Here is a 25,230-nt window from a genome sequence, read left to right as displayed (position 1 = left end):
CACAGATCATTTTCAAACTGACTTTATTTCTGAGGAGGTTGAGCAATAATGATCTCTATAAATTCCTGACGGGGAAGAGAACAAGTAGAGGGAGAGAAGACCAGAAAAGAAGGAGACGATTGAAAGAGGACTGAGAGGGTGAAAGAAGAGGCATTCGGCAGTGGAGTGGACTGTGTGGAGAACACTTCCCATTGGAGCCCTGCTGCTTAGGACCTTGAAGTTTTCAGGTGAATTCCCAAAGATCCCTCAGGTGTGTACCATGGCTACTCTTAAGTTTGTTTTTTACTATTCAGCCTATAGGCCTAGGCTAGGAGGTATAGGATATTTATTTCCAAACATGTTTTTTATTTCCAAACATGTGGTTTCAATACAGCATAGATAAGAGCTATTACATGACTTTCACCATTTTTGGAAATAAACTCCATCAATGCTCCGGACCACATAGATCTATCAGCGTAGTCTTTCCCGCCACCTCGTGGTCTAGAGCCAACATATCATTCCCAATCTAGCTTCACAAGCCACTGAAGATGATACACACTAGCCTAAATGTGGACAATAACACAATAAGAAAATGAATAGGCTATCACTTGTCCATTTCTTGGTAATAACATTTCAGGCATATGTCTAGTTGCACAAGAATCGAGCTGAGCAAAAATGAGTCCATCCCAAGTCTATATCTGGTAGGCTACGGTTGTCCAACTAATTTTTTCAGATTTTTCCTTTGATTGAAAGGTGCAAGTGACGAAATGAAAACATCCTCTGTTGTTTTTGGTCGTTCCCTAAGATCACCTTTTAGCTCTAAGTTAGTAAGTAGCCTATTGAGGACGTGATGTTTATCAAACTTCCCAAGAGTGACACTTTGTGATTTTATCTTACAGGAGATGGGCATTTCTCATGACAATCACACCTTCTGAAAAAAAGTCTCCCTGTGTCACAGAAAAAGGGGACACGTCCGTGCTTCTACACCTGCATTGCTTGCTGTTTGGGGTTTTATGATGGGTTTCTGTACAGCACTTTGAGATATCAGCTGATGTAAGAAAGGCTTTATAAATAAATGTAATTTTGATTTGATTTTGTCGGGAAGTGGGGAGGTTTTTCGTATCCTTTTTTTCTGTCATGAGCAGGAGAAGCTTAATTTTGCGCCAGAGGGAGGAAATGCTATGACTCACGCGTGCGTGCGTATATAAGGGGATAGGCGATTCACGCACTAATAAATCAATTAAAAATGAAACATTCTTGAGGGGGAAAAAATCACTGGCACGCTACTGGATGTAATTTGTCTCGATGTCGTTATTCGGGCGTTGTTGGCTTTGAACTGTCTTGCGTCTCAGAGCGTTGGGTGGATAGAGAACTGTAATTCGGTTGTTTGGTGGTAGTTTCTCTCGACACGACAACCTGTGCACCCGCAGACGGTAAGGTAGCGTATTGCCTCCTAGCGCCAGCGCTCTCACGTTTCCTAACAGCCTTGTTTGTAATAGGCCTATTGATATATTTTTCCATAATAGTGAGATATTTGCATTTCTTTTTTAAAGATAATGTTGCACAGCGCCCAACAACTGCAACATTTGTTGCGATCCACATTCTTATTGGGGTCGAAAATAGGATGGGATTGGTTAGGAAGGAATAAATATTTTAGCAAACGACCTATCGCTTACAGTGTTCGGATTTCCAAATCTCTCTTGTTCAAAAGTGTGTTATTATGAAAAAAATAACATGTTAATAGCAATGCCAGTCTATTTTTATTTATTAACCTATATGAGTGGCAGGATTCATTCATTAGCCTTACTATTTCTTATCAATAATGACATTAACTGATGCTGGCTTCGCTGTGGTTATTCAAAGATCATCATAATTGAAAAATCGATATGCTATAGGTCAATACATTTTACAACGGATTTCAGTAGAATATCATTGATCAAGTGTCTGTCCAATATATTCTTTTTTCTTACAAAACCCAGATATGTTTGAGAAAATTAGTCAAAGAATTCCATAGTGCGTAATTATGAAAGGCTATTTCGTTTTGCATATTCCTAATTCTGAATAGGTCTGTTCAGGATGATTTGTTTGTGGATTAGACGTATTTATTTGCTTTATATTGAAGACATGAAGACCTTTGTTTTCGTGCTTTTTGATCAAAAAGTAGACTGAACAGTCTGGTGCTCTTCGCTTAGCTTGAGCGCCCAAGACTGACGTCTCAGACATGGGGATGATTTCGCTCTAATGACCCATAAAAACGTCACTGGGGACAAGGTTCTATGTCCAATTTACTGCTCAAAACATGTTTTTTTCGTTAATTTATATAAGGTAGAATATAGTGGCTATACATTTGTCAGATTTTCAGCCTTTATTTTGGTCCAATAGAATTGAATGCACGCGATGTTATCGTTCAAAAGCATTTATCTCCCCTCGGCATGTGCATGCAGCTCGCAGCCTATTGACGTTCGAGAATAAATGATTCCGATCGTAGAGGCAGATAATAACAGCAAATGATGCATCATCCTCTTCCTTCACTGCACTGCTACTAAAGCTCAATTTCACTGATCAAATTCAGCTTAGGTTGCCTATTTTAGGCTATTCCAAATAAATAATGCATAGCTTTCAGAAATAAATGCTGTTATTTATTTGTTTAATATTCAGAGCCATCAATCTTAACCCTTGGCCGTTTGTTTTCAGAAACCGGTTGGATATTTCCGTTGAGAATCTGATAAGAGTCCCGGAGCGCACGGGAATAACAGAGGACTAATGGCCACGTCTCAACCGACAGCCACTGGCGGGGACCAGGACCCCAACTCTGCCAATTTACGACCTTCATCTACAAGTAAGCCTCTCCTTTCTCTCTCTCTCCCTCTCCCTCCCTCCCTCCCCCTCTGCCTGATAAAACGAGTCTCACCCGGGCTTTTTACCGTGTGGGCCCTGTCGTTAATCATTCCGGTTAAAAACAGAGCTATCACAGCTGCCTGCCGCTGTCTAACGGATCAGCGGCGTGCATTGAGAAACGGACCTCCTGTAATCGCCTCAAAGAGCGTCGTTATAATGTCCTCGGCGCTATGGATCTGGAAAGGAATTCGTTTTGGAATATAAAATATACAATTATTTGGAATAAGCCTGTCGAATTTCCTTTGGCTTTTTTTTTTTTTTTACCAGACCGATCAAATAATGTTTTTAAAGATGTAGGTTGTAAAGCCTATAACCAATAGCCTAAATGTATGTTCATGCTATTATTTATTGGCTAACGATATTTTGTATGCAAGCATTTCAATTCGTATTTTTACATTTTTAATTTAGATCATTTATGCCCTCAAAATCCTTGCATCATGTAGTCAGTCCTGCATGACAGAGCTGTTAACAGCGCAATTACGCAGGGAATGGCTGGTAATTGCAGCCACTCCGGTGTTCGTGATGATGGCTTGCACTCGTTTTGTAGGGACCCGCTTGGATAATTTTGCCACCGAACACTGAGGGAAGGGGACACTTAGAAACGGATTACTGAAATTAGCATATTTGTCTAGCCTAACACTGAAAGTTCAATTTTCGTAACGAAAAAGCCCCAAACCCTCCTCTCTACAGGCCTAGTCATATTTCGTTTGGAAAATGTATAGGCCTGAAGGGCTAGTTAACCAGCCAACATGTCTGCCATTAAAACCATTGGCCTAATATGGAAAAATGGCGTCATAGGCTATTTGACAGAGGAAGAATGTGGATAAATTGTAGAACAGTAATACGTCTGACATTTTTTCAGGTTTGACAGAGTGCATAATGGTTTGAAAAAGCCTGTGATGTTTTTGTGCTCTGCCGCTGCTGTTGGATGTTGCTATTATCTCGCTGCCACGCTCTGTCTCACTCACGCTGACCTGAGGCGGCTCGTGGTGTCTCTCTGTGTGTGTGTGTGTGTGTGTGTGTGTGTGTGTGTGTGTGTGTGTGTGTGTGTGTGTGTGTGTGTGTGTGTGTGTGTGTGTGTGTGTGTGTGTGTGTCTTGGGTAGCGCTCGCCTTCATGCGCTCTGAGTGACACCTCGAGCCGTTATGTCTGGGTCTTGCATCCTAGACAAATAACACCACCATGAAGCTCATATGCATATAGATATGCCTTGTTACCGTCCCATCGCTTTGCTCTATATGCTTGTGTTTTTGTGTTGCTATGTAGGCATTCACATTGTGTGTGTGTGTGTGTGTGTGTGTGTGTGTGTGTGTGTGTGTGTGTGTGTGTGTGTGTGTGTGTGTGTGTGTGTGTGTGTGTGTGTGTGTGTGTGTGTGTGTGTGTGTGTGTGTGTGTGTGTGTGTCCGAACAGCCAGCTAGACATCGCCAGCACGCGCCAGTCAAATACTATGTTTCACCTAATTAATTTCTGCTCACTTTTGCGAGGTCATTTCACGGGTGTTTATTTCAACCCGCCCCTTCGCCGGTTGCGTGCCAGTATTTATTAAACCGGTGAGCGAGCCTCTGATGGCCATTATGATTGGACTGTGTGGATTCGGACCATTCGAATGTTGAGGAATAATAACCGCGAGATAGGGTGAAGTTCCCCCAGACAATGATCTACTGCTGCAAGTGTCTGCTTCATGCTTCTTCACTCCGTTGTGCCATGCATTGCCATACGCTTTATAAAAACTCATCAGCTGTCACCCAAATCACACTATTCATATATTTCAGAATTTGATTTTCAAACGTTCTCCCCAAACATTCTGTTTTAGACTATGACGCGTGGATGCAAGGCTGCACGCGGAAACTGGGTTTGAAGATCTGTGGTAAGTTTTAGACCCATAAACCATCATGGATAGTATATGGAATACTCTGATGTTAGAGCGGGGCCGTCCCGGACTGTCACTCCACATTCTCATCTCCTAAAGGTCAGTTAGCGATTAGCTTTAGGCCACGCGATGCGCGCCGGGGTTCCCGCGCCGGGGTTCCCGCGCCGACCTTCGCGAGGCACCCCATGTCTCTTCCTATCCATATCTCTACCATTAGCAAAGGATAGGATGTAGGCCCACAATCCGCCTCAGAAATATAGATACATGCCTAAACAAAGAAGATTTATCGCGAGATGGATGTGTCCAATATAGACTAGTTGTTTTTTATGCTGAGTTAGCTGGTAACATGTTTTGTGCACATAGGCTAGGCCTAAATATTGCACATTCTAATACCTTTTTATTTTATTTTTTAAAGGCCTTATCATAGATCTTTTTTAAAGCATTAATTTCCTCTCCTTTCCGTTTGGAGGTGACTATGGATTTGGGTCCCTTCATGCAAAACGGCATTTTTTTATACCACCTGCGAGTCTTTTAAATAAAATGTGACGATCTCGATGAGATGACGTGGAGTGTTAGGTTTGGTAAATCTGGGAGGTTCCATAAGGTCTCTGTTATCCAATCAAGCCAAGGTGAAACGATTGAATCCAGTATTTTTCCAACTGGATTCTTAGACGACCTGTTTTCCTGGGCACACTACGTCTAGGATTGGCTTGACGTCAGCATTCACACATTGAGAAAAATATCCTTTCTTTAAGAAATCCTTCCTACCTTCACTGATGTCAGACCTACATATATTTTTTTGTGGCAGGATTTGATCATGTCAAGAATGTCAATGTCATTTAATTGGAAATGTAGGCATTGTTACCATGGCTTCAATCCAAATACATAGAGGGGATGTAATTAGCCTAAAATAAATGGATTTGAACTCGAGAGTTACGATGCAGGCCTATAATTCGTACCGAGGGCCCACAGAAGTAGGGCACCTGCCCCTTAATGTGGAGGACGTCCCCTGCCAGAGAATAATAACACAATGTAACCACCCTCATAACCCTGAACATAACCTTAATAACGAAATAATTCACCACAATGCACGAAGAAACATGTTTATTCGATCAACTGATTGACTCGTTTTATAGAGGACATTGGTTTGGGCCCATGAATCATTTTCACATTTGTGTGCGTTGTGCATCAGGCCCAATAATTTACATAGCCTACCGTATCATTTGAATATGTGGACATAGGGCTAAGTGCTTATAGGGTACTTTTATGCATGATAAAGACATTATTTCGTTTCTATAAATATCCCCTCTGGCTGACAAGGAATATAGCTTTGTGCTCGAGTTTGAAATAATTTTTGTGAGGAGGAAAAAACTGAACAGTGACAATGGTCATCATAAAATGGTTCCGAGTGTTAGATTTTGTTCTATGTCAGTGTGGATTTACAGCCCATAATAGTTGTCAGGTCCTATCAATCAGTAAAGAAACACGTCCTGTGGATGAGGGGAAATGAACGAGAACCATATCCACCGGTAGCTTTTTCGAGGCCGCTGCTCTCGTGAGATAATCAGTGCCCAATGTGCCAACCGAGATTAGCGGAATACATTTTAATGAAAGGAGCTCTGAAACAGAGACAGAGTTTGAGAGGGCCTGCTCTCTGTCTTATTCGATATTGCAAAAACATTTTTTATTTCAAATTTTCATAGAATAATTAACTGAAAACTGCATGATGTGAAAATAAGTGTTTAAATCCTTCCATAATTATTAGGCCTAAAATGACCTTCTCTGGTGGTAGCCTGCTAGGCTATAGGCTTTTCTATATAGGTTTTTTTATATAGGTTTTTCTCTATAGGTTTTTTTTCTAAGATCAATGGGCTATTAATAGACACGGACTTTCATTAAAAATAGACTAGCCTATCCAGAGGCCGTAAAATATCTCGCATCCTTCATTAACCCCACTCCATAATGTCTGCTCTATGAGTCGGTAATGACATGGACGCTGCACCGGGCCCTCCACACAGTCCCTGCACGCTCAGGCGTGAAAAGTCCGGGGGGACAGCAGGACATTCACCGCTGGAATAAATTGGGTATTTCTCGCTCTCGCATGACTGGGTTATGGGTGGATGTCACCGGGCAGGGTAGGGCCTGAGCCTGCCTGGCGTGTGAGCCTGAGGGCAAGACACACATGCAAACACACACACACACACACACACACACACACACACACACACACACACACACACACACACACACACACACACACACACACACACACACACACACACACACACACACACACACACACACACACACACACACACACTACCCTCTTCCATAAATTGATCCAAAACCCACCCACTGTGGGGATCACCACCCGGGGTTATAAGCGCAGTTTGGGAGAGGACACCATAAATAATGTGTTGCCTTTGTAACAGACCTAGATAAACACAGGTCTCTGAATAAAAGTTATTATCGGGTTATTATCTAGCGATGTTGGGCAGTGGTAACCGAGCATGTTCCCCTTCTCGTGCCCCTCTGTGTAACACCCTAGGGTTCCTGCAGAAGAACAACAGTCTTGGGGAGGAAGGCCGGCTCGCAGGCTCACTCTCAGAACGCCAGAAGAACCTGTACTCCTGTGACAACAGCGACCGGGATGCCCGTTTCCGCCGCACTGAGACCGATTTTTCCAACATGTTCGCGAGAGGTGAGAGATAACGAGTTCATTCTTGCTAGACTTTTAATACAGCCCTACACGTTAGTTTTCTAATTCTTACATTTTCTAACATTTAGTGAACTGTAGCCTAGGCCTATATTTATAGGCCCCCTTTTGTACTTTCGATTTTCGTTTTGTAAATGCTTTTTCCGTAATTCTTCTAGACTTACTTCCCGCTAAAAACGGAGAAGAGGCGACTATGCAGTTCTTGTTGGAACTTGTGGACATCCTCACCAACTACGTGAGGAAGACGTTTGACCGTTCCACCAAGGTTCTGGACTTCCACCACCCTCACCAGCTGCTCGAGGGCATGGAGGGATTCAACCTCGAGCTCTCTGACCAGCCAGAGTCCCTCGAGCAGATCCTCGTGGACTGCAGGGACACGCTCAAGTACGGCGTGCGAACAGGTATATACAATAGACTACTAAACTGGCCACAACTAAGTTACATGAAACAGGCTACAGCTTTAAACCAGACGTTTCCTATTCATGCTTTCAGGACAGTTTGTGTGCATTAATTACGTTTCCAATCTTTGCATTTCTTATATTTCCAATTGTGCAATTTCGTCCTTAGTTATTCCTTTGAGCAGTTTAAATGAGTGTGAAAAAAATAAATACAAATTCTCACACCAAGCCAGGCAGACTAAAATCTTATTGCCATTGGAAAAAGCATTAGCCTATAAAGATAAATAAGATAGGATTTTGTTTCTCTCCTTCCTTGATAGGAAATTACATGAGAAACAAAGACGTTTCATTCTGCTTTTTTAGGATACATTCCAATCCAAAACAACCAATATTGCGGTAGGCTTAAATGGTTAGCTTAGTCTACATGAAACTTGACCAACCGGTAGGTCTATAGTCTACAAAAATGTCCATATTCTTTAGGCTTCCTAAAAATGTTTAAGGCACCGTTGTATTTTTCTTTTTAGATATGAACATTTCTTCAGACGTTATTGGGATACAATTTGTGTTCTCTTTATCACAGTGATCTGCTCGTGTTCACAACACTTGAGCAAAATGGAATGCTACACAAAACCATTTAAGCATAAGCTGTTTCCTTGATCAGCAACATCCAATCACAATGACGGCCATTGTATGTACCCCTGGTAATTCTCCTTCCCTGATTTTATTAAACCAAGTACCGCCCGCGGGGATGCAAGCCTGCGTGGGATTTTACAAGTCGTTAGCAAAGACAACAGTCAAACTGTCCCTTGGGTTTACTTCCTAAAAACCTTTAACTTAATTCATTGAACATTTACACACAAAGTGACGATAATTTAAAAAACATTGTCGCACGATTTATGAGTTTGTCTGAATCAATTAGCCTACGGAAGTTGAGTCGCATGCCTTCATTCCAATGACGCTATCACGGGCGCTGTCTACGGTGCTGAAATATAGCCTATCACGCGGGAGCAAATCCACTTCGCTTTCGTATATCTGATATTGCGCTCTTTAGTTAGTTAGTCAGTCCGTTCGTCTAGGGGGCTACATGACATAAATACAATATTAGTAGCCTGGTGATGATTGTTGTTGGTGAATTTCATTCAAACATAAACTTCAAGCTCTGTGAGCATCTAGGCTAGCCTACTCTAAATGTCATGTAACCTTGTTATCAGTGGATAAGTGCAGTGTCCCCATCTAGTACCTGGAAGGCAAATGTTCCACTGCATCTCAGGTCCCAATAGGAATACAGCAAAGAGTGAATGTGGGAGTTTCAGAAAATAACCTGTCTGAGTTCATATCAAATGGTTTGTTTTCATTACAGGAAAGAACACACACTGTTTCAACCCTTGTAGTAGATGTGTGTTTTTACAAGGTTATAGAAACCTTGCAAATATTCCACTATGTTTAATTTTCATTTGTAAAGTCCCATTCAGATAGAATCTCTTATCTCTGTCTCTCTCGGTCCCAGGTCATCCACGGTTCTTCAACCAGCTGTCCACGGGGCTGGACATCATTGGGCTGGCTGGGGAGTGGCTCACCTCCACAGCCAACACCAACATGTGAGTCATACACTGCTGTTTTTGTGTGCCTAAAGGTGTGTCGACATCACTGTGCTGACTAGCCGACGTTTTCAGGATTGTTGTTCGTATAACGATACAGTCGGAAAGGGAATATGACGATTATAGTTTGCGAGGAAGCCCCAGTGGGTTGTTGTTGACATTTCAAGGATTTACGCCATGTAGCAAATCATTAGTTCTCAGTTAGTGTGGCTCTCCTCATATCTGCTCAGTTACAGTACCTTAGGGTTGAATGAAGGCCAAGGCCTTTGATTGGCAAGGTTTAAGATGACTGTCATATGGGCTTGTTATATAAAATGTTTGTTTTTTCATCTGACTGCTTTTGGCACTGTACCAACCGTGTATTGAACAGCAGCCCTGAATACCATACATCTCGGATAACACGCACACACCTACACACACACTCACGCACACACACACACATACACACACACAGACAGACACACACACATGCCCCATGGGCTGGTTAGATTGCATATTGATCAGAGCTCAGTGTTACATGTCATGGTGGTCTAATCTGATAGAGGTTATGAAGCCCTGCAAAGCTAAACAACACCAGATACAGGACACATCATACAGGACACATCATACAGGACACATCATACAGGACACATCATACAGGACACATCATACAGGACACATCATACAGGACACATCATACAGGACACATCATACAGGACACATCATACAGGACACATCATACAGGACACATCATACAGGACACATCATACAGGACACATCATACAGGACACATCATACAGGACACATCATACAGGACACATCATAACACATCATACAGGACACATCATACAGGACACATCATACAGGACACATCATACAGGACACATCATACAGGACACATCATACAGGACACATCATACAGGACACATCATACAGGACACATCATACAGGACACATCATACAGGACACATCATACAGGACACATCATACAGGACACATCATACAGGACACATCATACAGGACACATCATACAGGAGCGCGAGTGTGTGTGTAGGTGTATGTGTGTGTGTGTGTGTGTGTAGGTGTGTGCGTGTTATCTGAGATGTATAGTATAGGCTACATAGGCTATGGCTATGGAATGGGCCTACCATTGCAATTGTGACATTGACTACTACAACATACATATTAGGCCATAGCCTTGACACTTAATATCACCCGTATTACAATAAGTGCTCTATAAAGTGAAAGCATTATTACTACTCACCAATGTGTGTAAGCTAGGCCTATTAGATATTAGAATCCTGCCACTTCACTTGCGCATTGATTCTGTTTGCAATTTTCTGCCAGGCTCCCTCTCTGGCTTTTGCGACAGCGGATGTAATACTTTTTTTTAGTAAATGGAACATATTTGTTGTATTTTGTTACAATTGTTTCTTGTTCTAGAGTAGTGAAATTTTGGTCTCTGTCTTTTGACTCCATATCTATTGTTTTCTCTGTCATCGACATGTGGACCTTTTTGAATGTTGCGTGCTCGCGCCAGTTGTCAGATCAACCAATCTGCGCTTCTCTTAGCCTAGTAGCTTAAAGGGGAAGCAGCCGTTCTGGAACCAATAAATCCTGGACTCCCTCATCTGGTTAAGACAAAGCCGGATATGTTCAGGAAATCCTGAATTTGTTAAATCATCTTTCTGGAATACCCCTCTGGACTTCAAGAAAGACCATAACAACAACACAGGAAGAGAGGAAAAATGTGTAAATAACACAAGACAGAACTATGAGAGACCAAATGAATAACAACAACACAGGACTATCTATGAGAGACCAAATGAATAACAACAACAATGCAGGACTATCTATGAGAGATCAAATGAATAACAACAACAATGCAGGACTATCTATGAGAGATCAAATGAATAACAACAACAATGCAGGACTATCTATGAGAGATCAAATGAATAACAACAACAATGCAGGACTATCTATGAGAGACCAAATGAATAACAACAACAATGCAGGACTATCTATGAGAGACCAAATGAATAACAACAACACAAGACATGACTACTTATGAGACACCAAATGAATAACAACAACACAAGACATGACTACTTATGAGACACCAAATGAATAACAACAACACAATACAGGACTATCTATGAGACACCAAATGAATAACAACACAAGACAAGAGACCAGACACACACACAATACAGTGGCTTGCGAAAGTATTCTTGTAAATTTGCCTACTTTGTTGCCTTACAACCTGGAATTAAGTTTTGGGGGGGTTGTATCATTTGATTTACACAACATGCCTACCACTTTGAAGGTGCAAAGTATTTTTTTATTGTGAAACAAACAAGAAATAAGACAAAAAAAAAACAGAAAACTTGAGCGTTCATAACTATTCACCCCCCCCCCCATCCAAGTTGGATGGGTTCCGCTGGTATACAGCAATCTTTAAAAACTTCTTAAGGATCGGTGTCCCGCTAGCGGGTCAAATTCCGGGGGAAACTGGAGGGTGCGTAATTCTAATAGTTATTATAGCGGTTAAACATTTAGGTACATATAAGTGTCTTATATCGGCTGAAAGCTTAAATTCTTGTTAATCGAACTGCCCTGTCCCATTTACAGTAGCTATTACAGCGAAAACATGCCATGCGATTGTTTCAGGACGGCGCCCCAGATCCAAATACTTTTCCACCGGCACAGGTTTCATATATTCACATATAAAGATTAAATATTCACTTACTTTTTGAAAATCTTCCTCTGATTTCTCATCCAAAGGGTCCCAGAGATAACATGTAGTGTCGTCTTGTTAGATAAAATCATTTTTTATATCCCAAAAAGTCTGTATAGTTGGCGCCATCGATTTGAGTAGTCCACTCGTTCAACTTGCAGAGAAAGGAATCCGAAAAGCTACCCCTAAACTTTGTTTCAACAAATCAAAATACGTTTGCATTTACTCCTCAGACACCCTAAAATGTATTAAAACTATAATATATCTTTGGGAAATAAGTATGTTCAATAGGAAACCGATTTTAGCAGGTGAGCAACTTCATCATGGCGCGCGAAGACACAGATTTTCAAGACTGTGTCCTCATAGAAAAACTCTTATTTTTTATTTGTTTCTGAAGTTACAAGCCTGAAACTTTGAATATAGACTGCTGACATCCTGTGGAAGGGACCTATTTTACAATATGAGCTTTCTCTTGCATTTCTAAGAGGATGTTCTCTCAACAAAAAATAAATACATTCAGGTTGGTTTTTCTTTGTATTTTCTCCTACCATATTTATTGTGTTATATTTTCCTATATTATTTTAACATTTCTACAAACTTCAAAGTGTTTTCTTTCCAATGGTACCAATAATATGCATATCCTGGCTTCAGGGCCTGAGCTACAGGCAGTTTGCTTTGGGCACGTCATTCATGCGGAAATGGAGGAAAGGGGGCCTGATCCCTAAGAAGTTTAAGTCATACCACAGATTCTCAATTGGATTGAGGTCTGGGCTTTGACTAGGCCATTCCAAGACATTTAAATGTTTCCCCTTAAACCACTCGAGTGTTGCTTTAGCAGTATGCTTAGGGTCATTGTCCTGCTGGAAGGTGAACTTCCGTCCTAGTCACAATCTCTGGAAGACTGAAACAGGTTTCCCTCAAGAATTTCCCTGTATTTAGCGCCATCCATCATTCCTTCAATTCTGACCAGTTTCCCAGTCCCTGCTGATGAAAAACATCCCACCAGCATGATGCTGCCACCACCATGCTTCACTGTGGGATGGTGTTCTCAGGGTGATGAGAGGTGTTGGGTTTGTGCCAGACATAGCATTTTCCTTGATGGCCAAAAAGCTCAATTTTGTCTCGTCTGACCAGAGTACCTTCTTCCATATCTTTTGGGGAGTCTCCCACATGCCTTTTGGCGATCACCAAACACCACTCTTCTGTAAAGCCCAGCTCTGTAACGCATAGTGTGGACAGATACTCCAATGTCTTCTGTGGAGCTTTGCAGCTCCTTCAGGGTTATTTTTGGTCTCTTTGTTGCCTCTGATTAATGGCCTCCTTGCCTGGTCCGTTGGTAGATTTGTTGTGGTGCCATATTCTTTCCATTTTTTAATAATGGATTTAATGGTGCTCCGTGGGATATTCAAAGTTTCTGATATTTTTTTATAACCCAACCCTGATCTGTACTTCTCCACAACTTTGTCCCTGACCTGTTTGGAGAGCTCCTTGGTCTTCATGGTGCCGCTTGCTTGGTGGTGCCCCTTGCTGGGGCCTTTCAGAACAGGTGTATATATACTGAGATCCTGTGACAGATCATGTGACACTTAGATTGCACACAGGTGGACTTTATTTAACAAATTATGTGACTTCTGAAGGTAATTGATTGCACCAGATCTTATTTAGGGGCTTCATAGCAAATGGGGTGAATACATATGCACCCACCACTTTTCAGTTTGACATTTTTACATTTTCTTTGAAACAAGTAATTTTTGTATTTCACTTCACCAATTTGGACTATTTTGTGTATGTCCATTACATGAAATCCAAATAAAATCCATTTAAATTACAGGTTGTAATGCAATAAAATAAGAAAAACGCCAAGGGGTTGAATACTTTTGCAAGGCACTGTACATGACTACAAGAGAGAGCCCAGACAATCCAGTGTCACAACACATGTTAATAAAACAAGATAGTGACAGAACAAGATTAAAAGGAGAGACTTCTTTCTTAAACATTAGCTTAGCCAATCATCCTGCTAGGAAAACTCGATATCATCTTTCTGTTGGAACATTGGAACCATGCCCTAAAAGAGAGAACAGGGACACGAAAGTGTGACGCGCACACACTTATCTGCACACACACCCAGTCATATTCATACACACTCACACGCACACCAGTTCAGCCTGGCCCAGATTCAACAGATAGTGTTAACGCCCCATTGACGGCAGGCTCATTGTGAGCTGGTCTTAGCAGATAGCCCAGCTGGGCCCCACACTGACACACAATGGCCGCCCGGCGGCACTGAAAACCCTGTCACACTCAGCGACTGCCTGCCCCGGCTCCCTGTGGAGGACTCATTCTGGCTCTATTGTCCCTGTGGGTACGGACTGGCTCTCTCTCACACTAGCACAAGCGCACACACACTCTCACACACACACATGCACACGAGTGACACAATGATTGTCAGAGTCACTTAGGGGGTATGGGTTGGGGAGAGTGCCCTTGATGATTATAATAAGGGCATTTAAGGGCTGTCCCATGGGACAGGCAGGTGACTGAAGGGTAATTTTCACCCTGAAAAGACCAATGATTGGCTGTGATTGTGATAATGATCGCCATTATAGCTATTATTGCCCGAGAAGAGAAGAAAGGACAGTGATTTCTAAAAAGATTCTCCCTTGGTCTCAGCCGAAATCGGTAGATCTGTAAAAAATGCTGTATTCCTTATATAAGCTGATGCTCTGCTTGGAAATAAGTCAAATAGTATGTTTTTCTACAGTAACATTTTGTAACATGGTTATAACATTAGTCTTAGTGTTTAATCTAGGTCATTGATACCTTTAGTATATATATTATAGTACTGCTACAGCACAAAATACATGCTTTTAAATCAGTCCAAGTCGGTGACAGTGTGTGTGTGTGCGTGTGCATGTGTCTGTGTGTGTGTAATTAGGGCCCATCAGTCATAATCTTTGCTGGCGTATTGAATGGTACTTCATGTTCTAATCAAACCCTCCCCAGGGTGGCTGCTCCAGACTGTCTTCCACTCCTCTCTCATTCATGTCTCGTTCCCCTTCCCCTCTCTCCTCCTCCTCTCTTCTGTGTGTATCTCTCCATCAGTGCTGCTTTCCCTGTCCCCAGTTGAGAGGAGGGGGGGGCTGCGAAGGGTAGAATGGGGGATGTGTGTCTGTTGTGTAACTGTCTTTGTTACACAACGGGGGGGTCATGCATCACAGGGACATAGCTTTAGGGCCCCAAAATTCACACAAATCACAAACACATACTGTACGTATGTAACACCCACCCTGAAGACTATTTGCCCTATCTTTCTGAAATGATGAAATTATAAAACCACAACATTCAATAGAGATCGAAATAAAAGCTTCTCTATTATCCTCTCCTTCTCCTCTCTCCCTCTGTCCCTTCGTCTGCTTCTTGCTGTCCTTTTCTCTCCATTCCATTGGTTCCGCATCGGTGGTCCCTCTCTCTCTCCTTCATTCTCTCTTTCTCTTTCTCTCTTTCCACTCTCTGAAGCAGGAAATAGATTTGAGCTTTCTTATCTCTCCCCAACAGAAACCCTCCCCTTCCCTACACACACACACACACACACACACACACACACACACACACACACACACACACACACACACACACACACACACACACACACACACACACACACACACCCTTCAGCTGGTCGCATCAAAAGCCTCCATTGAGATTGACAGAATTGACAGATAGCTATCAGAGTTCTGTGTGCTTTAATTAAACGTTGACTGAAACTTTATAGGGATTTGAATATGAATGTCTGCTCTCTATCTCACATCAGACAGATTTTAATTAGTTCAACTCTGTCAGAAGAATTGTGTGCATGTGCGTGTGCGTGTGTGGCTAATTTAATGGAGCTCTGGGTTCTCAGCTTAGCTTAACCATGCAAAAATAACATCCTGAATATTTTTTACTTTTCTTCACCTGAAGTAAAGTCTTAGCTAGATAGCATGTGTGTAGGAGAAGGATCAAAGGTCTATGTGACTGAAACATTTTAAGCAAAATGTTGCAATTGTCAATAAATGTTTGTGTTTACAACATACAATGTTTTGAGTGAATCGATAGATGTATAGTTGAAGTCAGAAGTTTACATACACCTTAGCCAAATACATTTAAACTCAGTTTTTCACAATTCCTGACATTTAATCCTGGTAAAAATTCCCTGTTTTAGGCCAGTTAGGATCACCACATTATTTTAAGAATGTGAAATGTCAGAATAATAGTAGAGAGAATTATTTATTTCAGCTTTTATTTCTTTCGTCACATTCCCAGTGGGTCAGAAGTTTACATACACTCAATTAGTATTTGGTAGCATTGTCTTTAAATAGTTTAACTTGGGTCAAACATTTCAGGTAATCTTCCATAAGCTTCACACAATAAATTGGGTGAATTTTGGCCCATTCCTCCTGACAGAGCTGGTGTAACTGAGTCAGGTTTGTAGGCCTCCTTGCTCACACACGCTTTTTCAGTTCTGCCCACAAATTTTCTGTAGGATTGAGGTCAGGGCTTTGTGATGGCCACTCCAATACCTTGACTTTGTTGTCCTTAAACCCTTTTGACACAACTTTGGAAGTATGCTTGGGGTCCTTGTCCATTTGGAAGACCCATTTATGACCAAGCTTTAACTTCCTGACTGATGTCTTGAGATGTTGCTTCAATATAGCCACATAATTTTCCTGCCTCATGATGCCATCTATTTTTGTGAAGTGCCCCAGTCCCTCCTGCAGCAAAGCACCCCCACAGCATGATGCTGCCACCCCCATGCTTCATGGTTGGGATGGTGTTCTTCGGCTTGCAAGCCTCCCCCTTTTTCCTCCAATCATAACGATGGTCATTATGGCCAAACAGTTCTATTTTTGTTTCATCAGACCAGAGGACATTTCTCCAAAAAGTACGATCTTTGTCCTAATGTGCAGTTGCAAACCGTAGTCTGGCTTTTTTATGGTGGTTTTGGAGCAGTGGCTTCTTCCTTGCTGAGCGGCCTTTCAGGTTATTTCGATATATAGGACTCGTTTTACTGTGGATATAGATACTTTTGTACCTGTTTCCTCCAGCATCTTCACAAGGTCCATTGCTGTTGTTCTGGAATTGATTTGAACCTTTCGCACCAAAGAACGCGTCTCCTTCCTGAGCGCTATGTCGGCTGCTTGGTCCCATGGTGTTTATACTTGCGTACTATTGTTTGTATAGATAAACGTGGTACCTTCAGGCGTTTGTAAATTGCTCCCAAGGATGAACCAGACTTGTGGAGGTCTACAATTTTTTGGATGATTTCTTTTGATTTTCTCATTATGTCAAGCAAAGAGGCACTGAGTTTGAAGGTAGGCCTTGAAATACATCCACAGGTACACCTCCAATTGACTCAAATGATGTCAATTAGCCTACCAGGAGCTTCTAAAGCCATGAAATCATTTTTTTGAATTTTCCAAGCTGTTTAAAGGCACAGTCAACTTAGTGTATGTAAACTTCTGACCCACTGGAATTGTGATACAGTGAATTAGAAGTGAAATAATCTGTCTGTAAACAATTGTTGGAAAAATGACTTGTGTCATGCACAAAGTAGATGTCCTAACCGACTTGTCAAAACTATAGTTTGTTATTAACAAGAAATTTGTGGAGTTGTTGAAAAACAAGTTTTATTGCATCCAACCTAAGTGTATGTAAACTTCCGACTTCAACTGTATGTATGGATTGATTGATTTATGGATTTATATATTGATTGGCAGGTTCACCTATGAGATCGCTCCAGTGTTTGTCCTGATGGAGCAGCTGACGTTGAAGAAGATGAGAGAGATGATTGGCTGGCCCTCGGGAGAGGGGGACGGCATATTCTCACCAGGTATGTAGAACAGAGAGTCGCTGTGTTCGGGTCTATGTGCGTGTGTTATGTTTGTTTCCACAGCTTTATTGTAGCAGGGAGTCCCATTGACAACAAGGTCTATTTTACAAGGGAGGCCGGCATGTGTGTTACTACATGTCCAGTACCGTTTGATACCTTTACAATATTCAATTGATAACGTACAATATGACTTGATTTTATTTATTTAACCTTTATTTAACTAGGCAAGTCAGTTAAAAACAAATTCTTATTTACAATGACGGCCTATACCTTTTATTGTCCTCTCATGTGGAAATGTGTCATTTTATAGTGAAAATGTGAGGTTGTTCTGTCCAGGGGTTGGAACCCAAAATATTTTCCAATCGTTTCCATTCTGAACAGAACCATTATTTATTGAGTTCCGTTCCACTGTTCCAACCAGGAAAGTAAAGTTCTGAATCGGTTCCAAACCCCAAAAAGGTAACTGTTTATATTCTTCCTTTCTGTTCCTTTTTAAACCTCTGAAATAAACATTTTTCTTTTTACATTTAGCTTGACATTAAATTACTTCACCAATAGAGCAGCTTGCTGTGGAGCGGGAAAAGCTATAGTTGTTTACATGCATTCGACCAACAAGTATAATTTTGCAGGTGGAGGAGGAGTCTTTCTTTGATGCTCCAGACATCTTTTTGTTATGACATGCATTATTCGAATTAGGACCACAGAATTATACCTACGGAGGACCAGCTTCTATGAAGGAACTTTCAACGTCTTTAAACTCCAGAGAGTTGGTTTAAACGTTCGACCAAAATGAGCTAGTTAGCTAACAAGCTTGTTTGTGCAGAGCGACACCAGAATTTTTATATAAACACGTCTTACCTTTTGTAGTTAATAAATCCAATATGAAACGTAATAACTATAGTATCCTTAACTAGCGTTGGAAATATGTATACATTCTTCACTAATTAAAAATCTCTCTCCCTATTTTCTGAATCACGATAGCCTACACGCACTCACGGTGGCAAAGATTTTCAGCTGGCAGATGGGCATACACTGGAATAAGGGCTTTGCATAGGTGCTTTGTTGCGTTTTTTTGTGCGACTGGAAAAAAAAATCCAGAATGCTAAAAAAATGTTATTAACTGATTCACATGCTTTTACAATAACTGTTCTGTTCAGGAGCAGTATAGATCACTTTCATACCCGTTTTCGATTCTGTTCCTACCCCCTGGTTCTATCTCTCTGTGTTGGACTAGTTGCTGTCCCAGTCATGGGCTGACCAGTCATTCCCTCTCCGTCCACAGGGGGCGCCATCTCTAACATGTACAGTGTGATGATTGCTCGCTACAAGTACTTCCCAGAGGTCAAGACCAAGGGCATGTCTGCCGCTCCCCGCCTGGTGCTCTTCACATCAGAACATGTATGTCATGCACTCGCACACAGCCACACACGCACAAACACATTTGAAGAAATTAAGGTTTTAAGTTGTTTATGTTCCGGTATTTTCCTGTATTCCTACAGAGCCACTACTCTATCAAGAAAGCCGGGGCAGCTCTGGGCTTTGGCTCTGAGAACGTGGTCCTGCTGAGCACAGATGAGAGGTACACTAGAACTACACACACACAAACATGTCCATGTGAGAAACTGCCAAGAAACTGAAGATCTCGTACAACGCTGTGTACTACTCCCTTCAATGAACAGTGCAAACTGGCTCTAACCAGAATAGAAAGAGGAGTGAGAGGGCCCCGGTGCACAACTGAGCAAGAGGACAAGTACATTAGAGTGTCTAGTTTGAGAAACAGACGCCTCACAAGTCCTCAACTGGCAGCTTCATTAAATAGTACCCGCAAAACACCAGTCTCAACGTCAACAGTGAAGAGGCGACTCCAGGATGCTGGCCTTCTAGGCAAAGTTCCTCTGTCCAGTGTCTGTGTTCTTTTGCCCATCTTAATCTTTTATTTTTATTGGCCAGTCTGATATATGGCTTTTTCTTTGCAACTCTGCCTAGAAGGCCAGCATCCTGGAGTCGCCTCTTCACTGTTGACGTTGAGACTGGTGTTTTGCGGGTACTATTTAATGAAGCTGCCAGTTGAGGACTTGTGAGGCGTCTGTTTCTCAAATTAGAAACTCTAATGTAATTGTCCTCTTGCTCAGTTGTGCACCGGGGCCTCCCACTCCTCTTTCTATTCTGGTTAGAGACAGTTTGCTCTGTTCTGTGAAGGGAGTAGTACACAGCGTTGTACGAGATCTTCAGTTTCTTGGCAATTTCACGCATGGAATCACCTTCATTTCTCAGAACAAGAATAGACTGACGAGTTTCAGAAGAAAGTTCTTTGTTCTGGCCATTTTGAGCCTGTAATCGAACCAACAAATACTGATGCTCCAGATACTCAACTAGTCTGAAGAAGGCCAGTTTTATTGATTTTTTAATCAGAACAACAGTTTTCAACTGTGCTAACATAATTGCAAAAGGGTTTTCTAATGATCAATTAGCCTTTTAAAATAATACATTTGGATTAGCTAACACAACATGCCATTGGAACACAGGAGTGATGGTTGCTGATAATGGGCCTCTGTACGCCTATGTAGATATTCCATTAAATATCAGCCGTTTCCAGCTACAACAGTCATTTACAACATTAACAATGTCTACACTGTATTTCTGATCAAATTTATGTTATTTTAATGGACAAAAAATATACTTTTCTTTCACAAACAAGGACATTTCGACGTAACCCCTAACTTTTGAACGACAGTGTACATTAAGATGGATCAGCTGATTCTCTGTTCCTGCTCTTTCTCAGGGGGAGAGTTATTCCTGCTGATCTAGAAGCTAAGATCCTCGATGTCAAGCAGAAGGTGAGTCTCTCTCTCTCTCCTCCCCTTCTCTCGCTCTCTGCCTCTCTCTCTCCCTCTCTCTCTTGCTCTCTCTTTCTGTCTCTCCCTCTCTATCTCTCTCTGTTTCTCACATGAAAGCTTACATCCCAATGTGACTTCTGTGATATTGTGTTCCTCCAGGGTTACCATCCTCTGTTTGTGAATGCTACAGCTGGTTCTACAGTCTACGGAGCATTTGACCCCATCAATGAGATCGCTGACATCTGTGAAAAATACGACATGTGGCTGCACGTAGACGTGAGGACTGTGTGTGTGTGTGTGTGTGTGTGTGTGTGTGTGTGTGTGTGTGTGTGTGTGTGTGTGTGTGTGTGTGTGTGTGTGTTTTGGGAAAATATTGTTTTGTCCTATTGATCTAATGGTTTATGTGTTCTTTCTCCAGGGTGCATGGGGAGGTGGTCTTCTGATGTCCAGGAAGCATCGCCATAAGTTCAGCGGAGTAGAGAGGTACTGACACACACACACAGTCTTGTACAGCTAACCTTGTGGGGACACACAATTCAGTTCCATTCAAAATCCTAACCCTAAACCTAACCCAAACCCATACTCGTACCCTAACCTTAACCCAAAAACCTAACCTTAACCCTAACCCTAGCTCCTAACCCTAACCCTAAAACTAACCCTATCTTCTAAACCTAACCCTAAACCTAATTCTAACCTGAACCCTAAACCCCCTAGAAATAGCATTTGACCTCGTGGTGACAAACAAAATGTTCCCAGTTGGTCAAATGTTGTTTGTTTAAAACACACACACACACACACACACACACACACACACACACACACACACACACACACACACACACACACACACACACACACACACACACACACACACACACACACACTAACGGCTGCATTTCCTCTCTCAGGGCTAACTCTGTCACGTGGAATCCTCACAAGATGATGGGAGTGCCTCTACAGTGCTCCGCCATCCTAGTCAGAGAAAAGGCGAGGAAACACACACACACACACACACACACACACACACACACACACACACACACACACACACACACACACACACACACACACACACACACACACACACACACACACACACACACACACACACACACACACACACACACTCTTTAACCCTGCTCTCTCTCTGTGTGTAGGGTATTCTGGCAGGCTGTAACTCGATGTGTGCTGGGTACCTGTTCCAGCCCGATAAACAGTATGATGTCAGCTATGACACGGGAGACAAGGCCATCCAGTGTGGCCGACACGTTGACATCTTCAAGTTCTGGCTCATGTGGAAGGCCAAGGTGAGCTCGTGTAGGTCATATACAGCCTTCCGTTTATATACAGTATAGGCCTAGACCACAATGGGGTTTCCACACTTATAGGGATGCCCTGCTGTCCCCAGCTAGCACATCTGTAATTTCATCCCTAATAAATCATTGTAATATTCTGCTTCTTCCACAGGGCACTGTAGGGTTTGTAATATTCTGCTTCTTCCACAGGGCACTGTAGGGTTTGTAATATTCTGCTTCTTCCACAGGGCACTGTAGGGTTTGTAATATTCTGTTTCTTCCACAGGACACTATAGGGTTTGTAATATTCTGCTTCTTCCACAGGGCACTATAGGGTTTGTAATATTCTGCTTCTTCCACAGGTCACTATAGGGTTTGTAATATTCTCCTTCTTCCACAGGGCACTATAGGGTTTGTAATATTCTCCTTCTTCCACAGGGCACTATAGGGTTTATAATATTCTCCTTCTTCCACAGGGCAATATAGGGTTTGTAATAGTCTCCTTCTTCCACAGGGCACTATAAGGTTTGTAATAGTCTCCTTCTTCCACAGGGGACTATAGGGTTTGTAATAGTCTCCTTCTTCCACAGGGCACTATAGGGTTTGTAATATTATCCTTATTCCACAGGGCACTATAGGGTTTGTAATAGTCTCCTTCTTCCACAGGTTACTATAGGGTTTGTAATAGTCTCCTTCTTCCACAGGGCACTATAGGGTTTATAATATTCTCCTTCTTCCACAGGGCACTATAGGGTTTGTAATATTCTCCTTATTCCACAGCGCACTATAGGGTTTGTAATATTATCCTTCTTCCACAGGGTACTGTAGGGTTTATAATATTATCCTTCTTCCACAGGGCACTGTAGGGTTTGTAATAGTCTCCTTCTTCCACAGGGCACTATGGGGTTTGTAATAGTCTCCTTCTTCCACAGGGCACTATAGGGTTTGTAATAGTCTCCTTCTTCCACAGGGCACTATAGGGTTTGTAATAGTCTCCTTCTTCCACAGGGCACTATAGGGTTTGTAATAGTCTCCTTCTTCCACAGGGCACTATAGGGTTTGTAATAGTCTCCTTCTTCCACAGGGCACTATAGGGTTTGTAATAGTCTCCTTCTTCCACAGGGCACTATAGGGTTTGTAATAGTCTCCTTCTTCCACAGGGCACTATAGGGTTTGTAATAGTCTCCTTCTTCCACAGGTCACTATAGGGTTTGTAATAGTCTCCTTCTTCCACAGGGCACTATAGGGTTTATAATATTCTCCTTCTTCCACAGGGCACTATAGGGTTTGTAATATTCTCCTTATTCCACAGCGCACTATAGGGTTTGTAATAGTCTCCTTCTTCCACAGGGCACTATAGGGTTTGAGCAGCACATTGACAAGTGTCTGGACCTGTCTCAGTACCTCTACGACAAGATCAGAAACAGACAGGGATACGAGATGGTGTTCCAGGGAGTGGTAAGCTACTGGTCTCTATCCTCTCGCCCCTCAGTCATCCCACCTTCCATCCTTCTTTCCTTCCTTTTGTAGTTCCATAGGTCCAACTATTCCAAATGTGTGTGTTCTCTCCATAGCCCCAGCACACCAACGTGTGTTTCTGGTACATCCCACCCAGTCTGAGAGGCTTGGAACACAACAGTGAGGAGTATCGAGAGAAACTTCACAAGGTAAGTGTTATACAATATTCTAACTTTTCGAATTTTCTAGAAACATTATCTCAGAGTTCTAAATATGTTCAATTCCCCTCCCATGTTTTAGGTGGCGCCCAAGATCAAGGCAATGATGATGGAGTCAGGGACGACCATGGTGGGCTACCAGCCTCAGGGCCAGAAGGTCAATTTCTTCCGCATGGTCGTCTCCAACCCCGCAGCCCTCCAGTCAGACATCGACTTCCTCATTGACGAAATCGAGAGGCTGGGGCATGACCTGTAAACAGTGCCACCCCAGTGGGCAGAGGCCAAACTGTAGTTTTCAATGTTGTACCTGTGACCATAAGAATCGGCTCTGAGATAAAAACAATTTTAGCTGTTCTTGATTTGTCCTAAACAATTCTCTCCGTAGGTAGAATGTGTAAACCAGAGCCTTCATGGTGTGGTGGGTACACACTGCGATACTACATTTTTACTAACGTGTGTAGAGTCCTGTGTTGTGTGTTTGTGTTCTAGTCCGTCAGTCGTCCAGTAGTCACCTGTCTTTCTGTGTTGTACAGAAGGTTCATAAGAGGAACCATGGTAACATAACACAGGGAAACCATCTACGTGTGTGTGTGTGTGTGTGTGTGTGTGTGTGTGTGTGTGTGTGTGTGTGTGTGTGTGTGTGTGTGTGTGTGTGAATACAAAGAAATGCTTGAGAGCACAAATAGTATAGTGTACACATTTTGCTCCCAGAACAACTTCAATTCGTCAGGGCATGGACTCTACAAGGTGTCAAAAGCGTTCCACAGGGATGCTGGTCCATGTTGACTCCAATGCTTCCCACAGTTGTGTCAAGTTGGCTGGATGTCTTTTGGCTGGTGGACCATTCTTGATACACACAAGAAACTATTGAGTGTGAAAAACCCAGCAGCTTTGCAGTTCTTGACTCAAACCAGTGCGCCTGGCACCTACTACCATACCCCGCTCAAGGCACCTAAATCTTTAGTCTTGCCCATTCACCCTCTGAATGGCACACATACACAATCAATGTCTCAATTGTCTCAAGGCTTAAAAATCCTTATTTAACCGGTCTTATCCCCTTCATCTACACTGATTGAAGTGGATTTAACAAGTGACATCAATAAGGGATCATAGCTTTCACCTGGATTCACCTGGTCAGTCTATGTCATGGAAAGAACAGGTGTTCTTAATGTTTTGTACACTCAGTGTATTGTGATATTATGATATACGAGACACTTCATTTGAGCTCAGTGTATATATAGGATCATTCTAGAGCCAGATGTACCAACTCTAAGCGTTAAACCTTGAACTCCAGTGTGTGTTTTGTGGAGGTGTGTGTGTAACAGTGTGTGTACCCTGTGCTGTAACCTAATGCTGTATTGACCTTTGAACTATGACC

At 42.2% G+C, this 25,230-nt stretch overlaps 1 protein-coding gene across 9 annotated transcripts in view; it reads left to right on the top strand.

The window, feature by feature from the left end:
• LOC106569508 (glutamate decarboxylase 1) overlaps positions 1-25,230 on the top strand; it is a 26,261-nt gene continuing 1,031 nt past the window's right edge. The window contains exons 1-18 of one of the 9 annotated variants that reach the window (XM_014140919.2): positions 26-250; positions 879-1,032; positions 2,674-2,818; positions 4,691-4,744; positions 7,296-7,448; positions 7,622-7,864; positions 9,369-9,459; positions 17,932-18,044; positions 19,327-19,442; positions 19,544-19,623; positions 20,827-20,881; positions 21,041-21,157; positions 21,300-21,364; positions 21,790-21,868; positions 22,039-22,188; positions 23,527-23,634; positions 23,751-23,843; positions 23,935-25,230. The exon at positions 23,935-25,230 is cut by the window's right edge and continues 1,031 nt beyond it. In XM_014140919.2, coding sequence (XP_013996394.1) covers positions 2,743-2,818; positions 4,691-4,744; positions 7,296-7,448; positions 7,622-7,864; positions 9,369-9,459; positions 17,932-18,044; positions 19,327-19,442; positions 19,544-19,623; positions 20,827-20,881; positions 21,041-21,157; positions 21,300-21,364; positions 21,790-21,868; positions 22,039-22,188; positions 23,527-23,634; positions 23,751-23,843; positions 23,935-24,108 — 1,767 coding nt within the window. In that variant the 5' untranslated portion in view covers positions 26-250; positions 879-1,032; positions 2,674-2,742 and the 3' untranslated portion in view covers positions 24,109-25,230. Of the gene's footprint in view, positions 251-878; positions 1,033-1,078; positions 1,418-2,673; positions 2,819-4,690; positions 4,745-7,295; positions 7,449-7,621; positions 7,865-9,368; positions 9,460-17,931; positions 18,045-18,465; positions 18,504-19,326; positions 19,443-19,543; positions 19,624-20,826; positions 20,882-21,040; positions 21,158-21,299; positions 21,365-21,789; positions 21,869-22,038; positions 22,189-22,500; positions 23,500-23,526; positions 23,635-23,750; positions 23,844-23,934 lie in introns of those variants that run through there. The other 8 variants (XM_014140920.2, XM_045694324.1, XM_014140921.2 and 5 more) reach the window with 8 other exon arrangements.

The sequence above is a fragment of the Salmo salar genome, chromosome ssa14 (genome assembly GCF_905237065.1).
Source record: "Salmo salar chromosome ssa14, Ssal_v3.1, whole genome shotgun sequence".
Lineage (NCBI taxonomy): Eukaryota > Metazoa > Chordata > Actinopteri > Salmoniformes > Salmonidae > Salmo > Salmo salar.
Note: the sequence above shows the minus strand (reverse complement) of the source record. Positions and strands in the feature narration are given on the sequence as shown.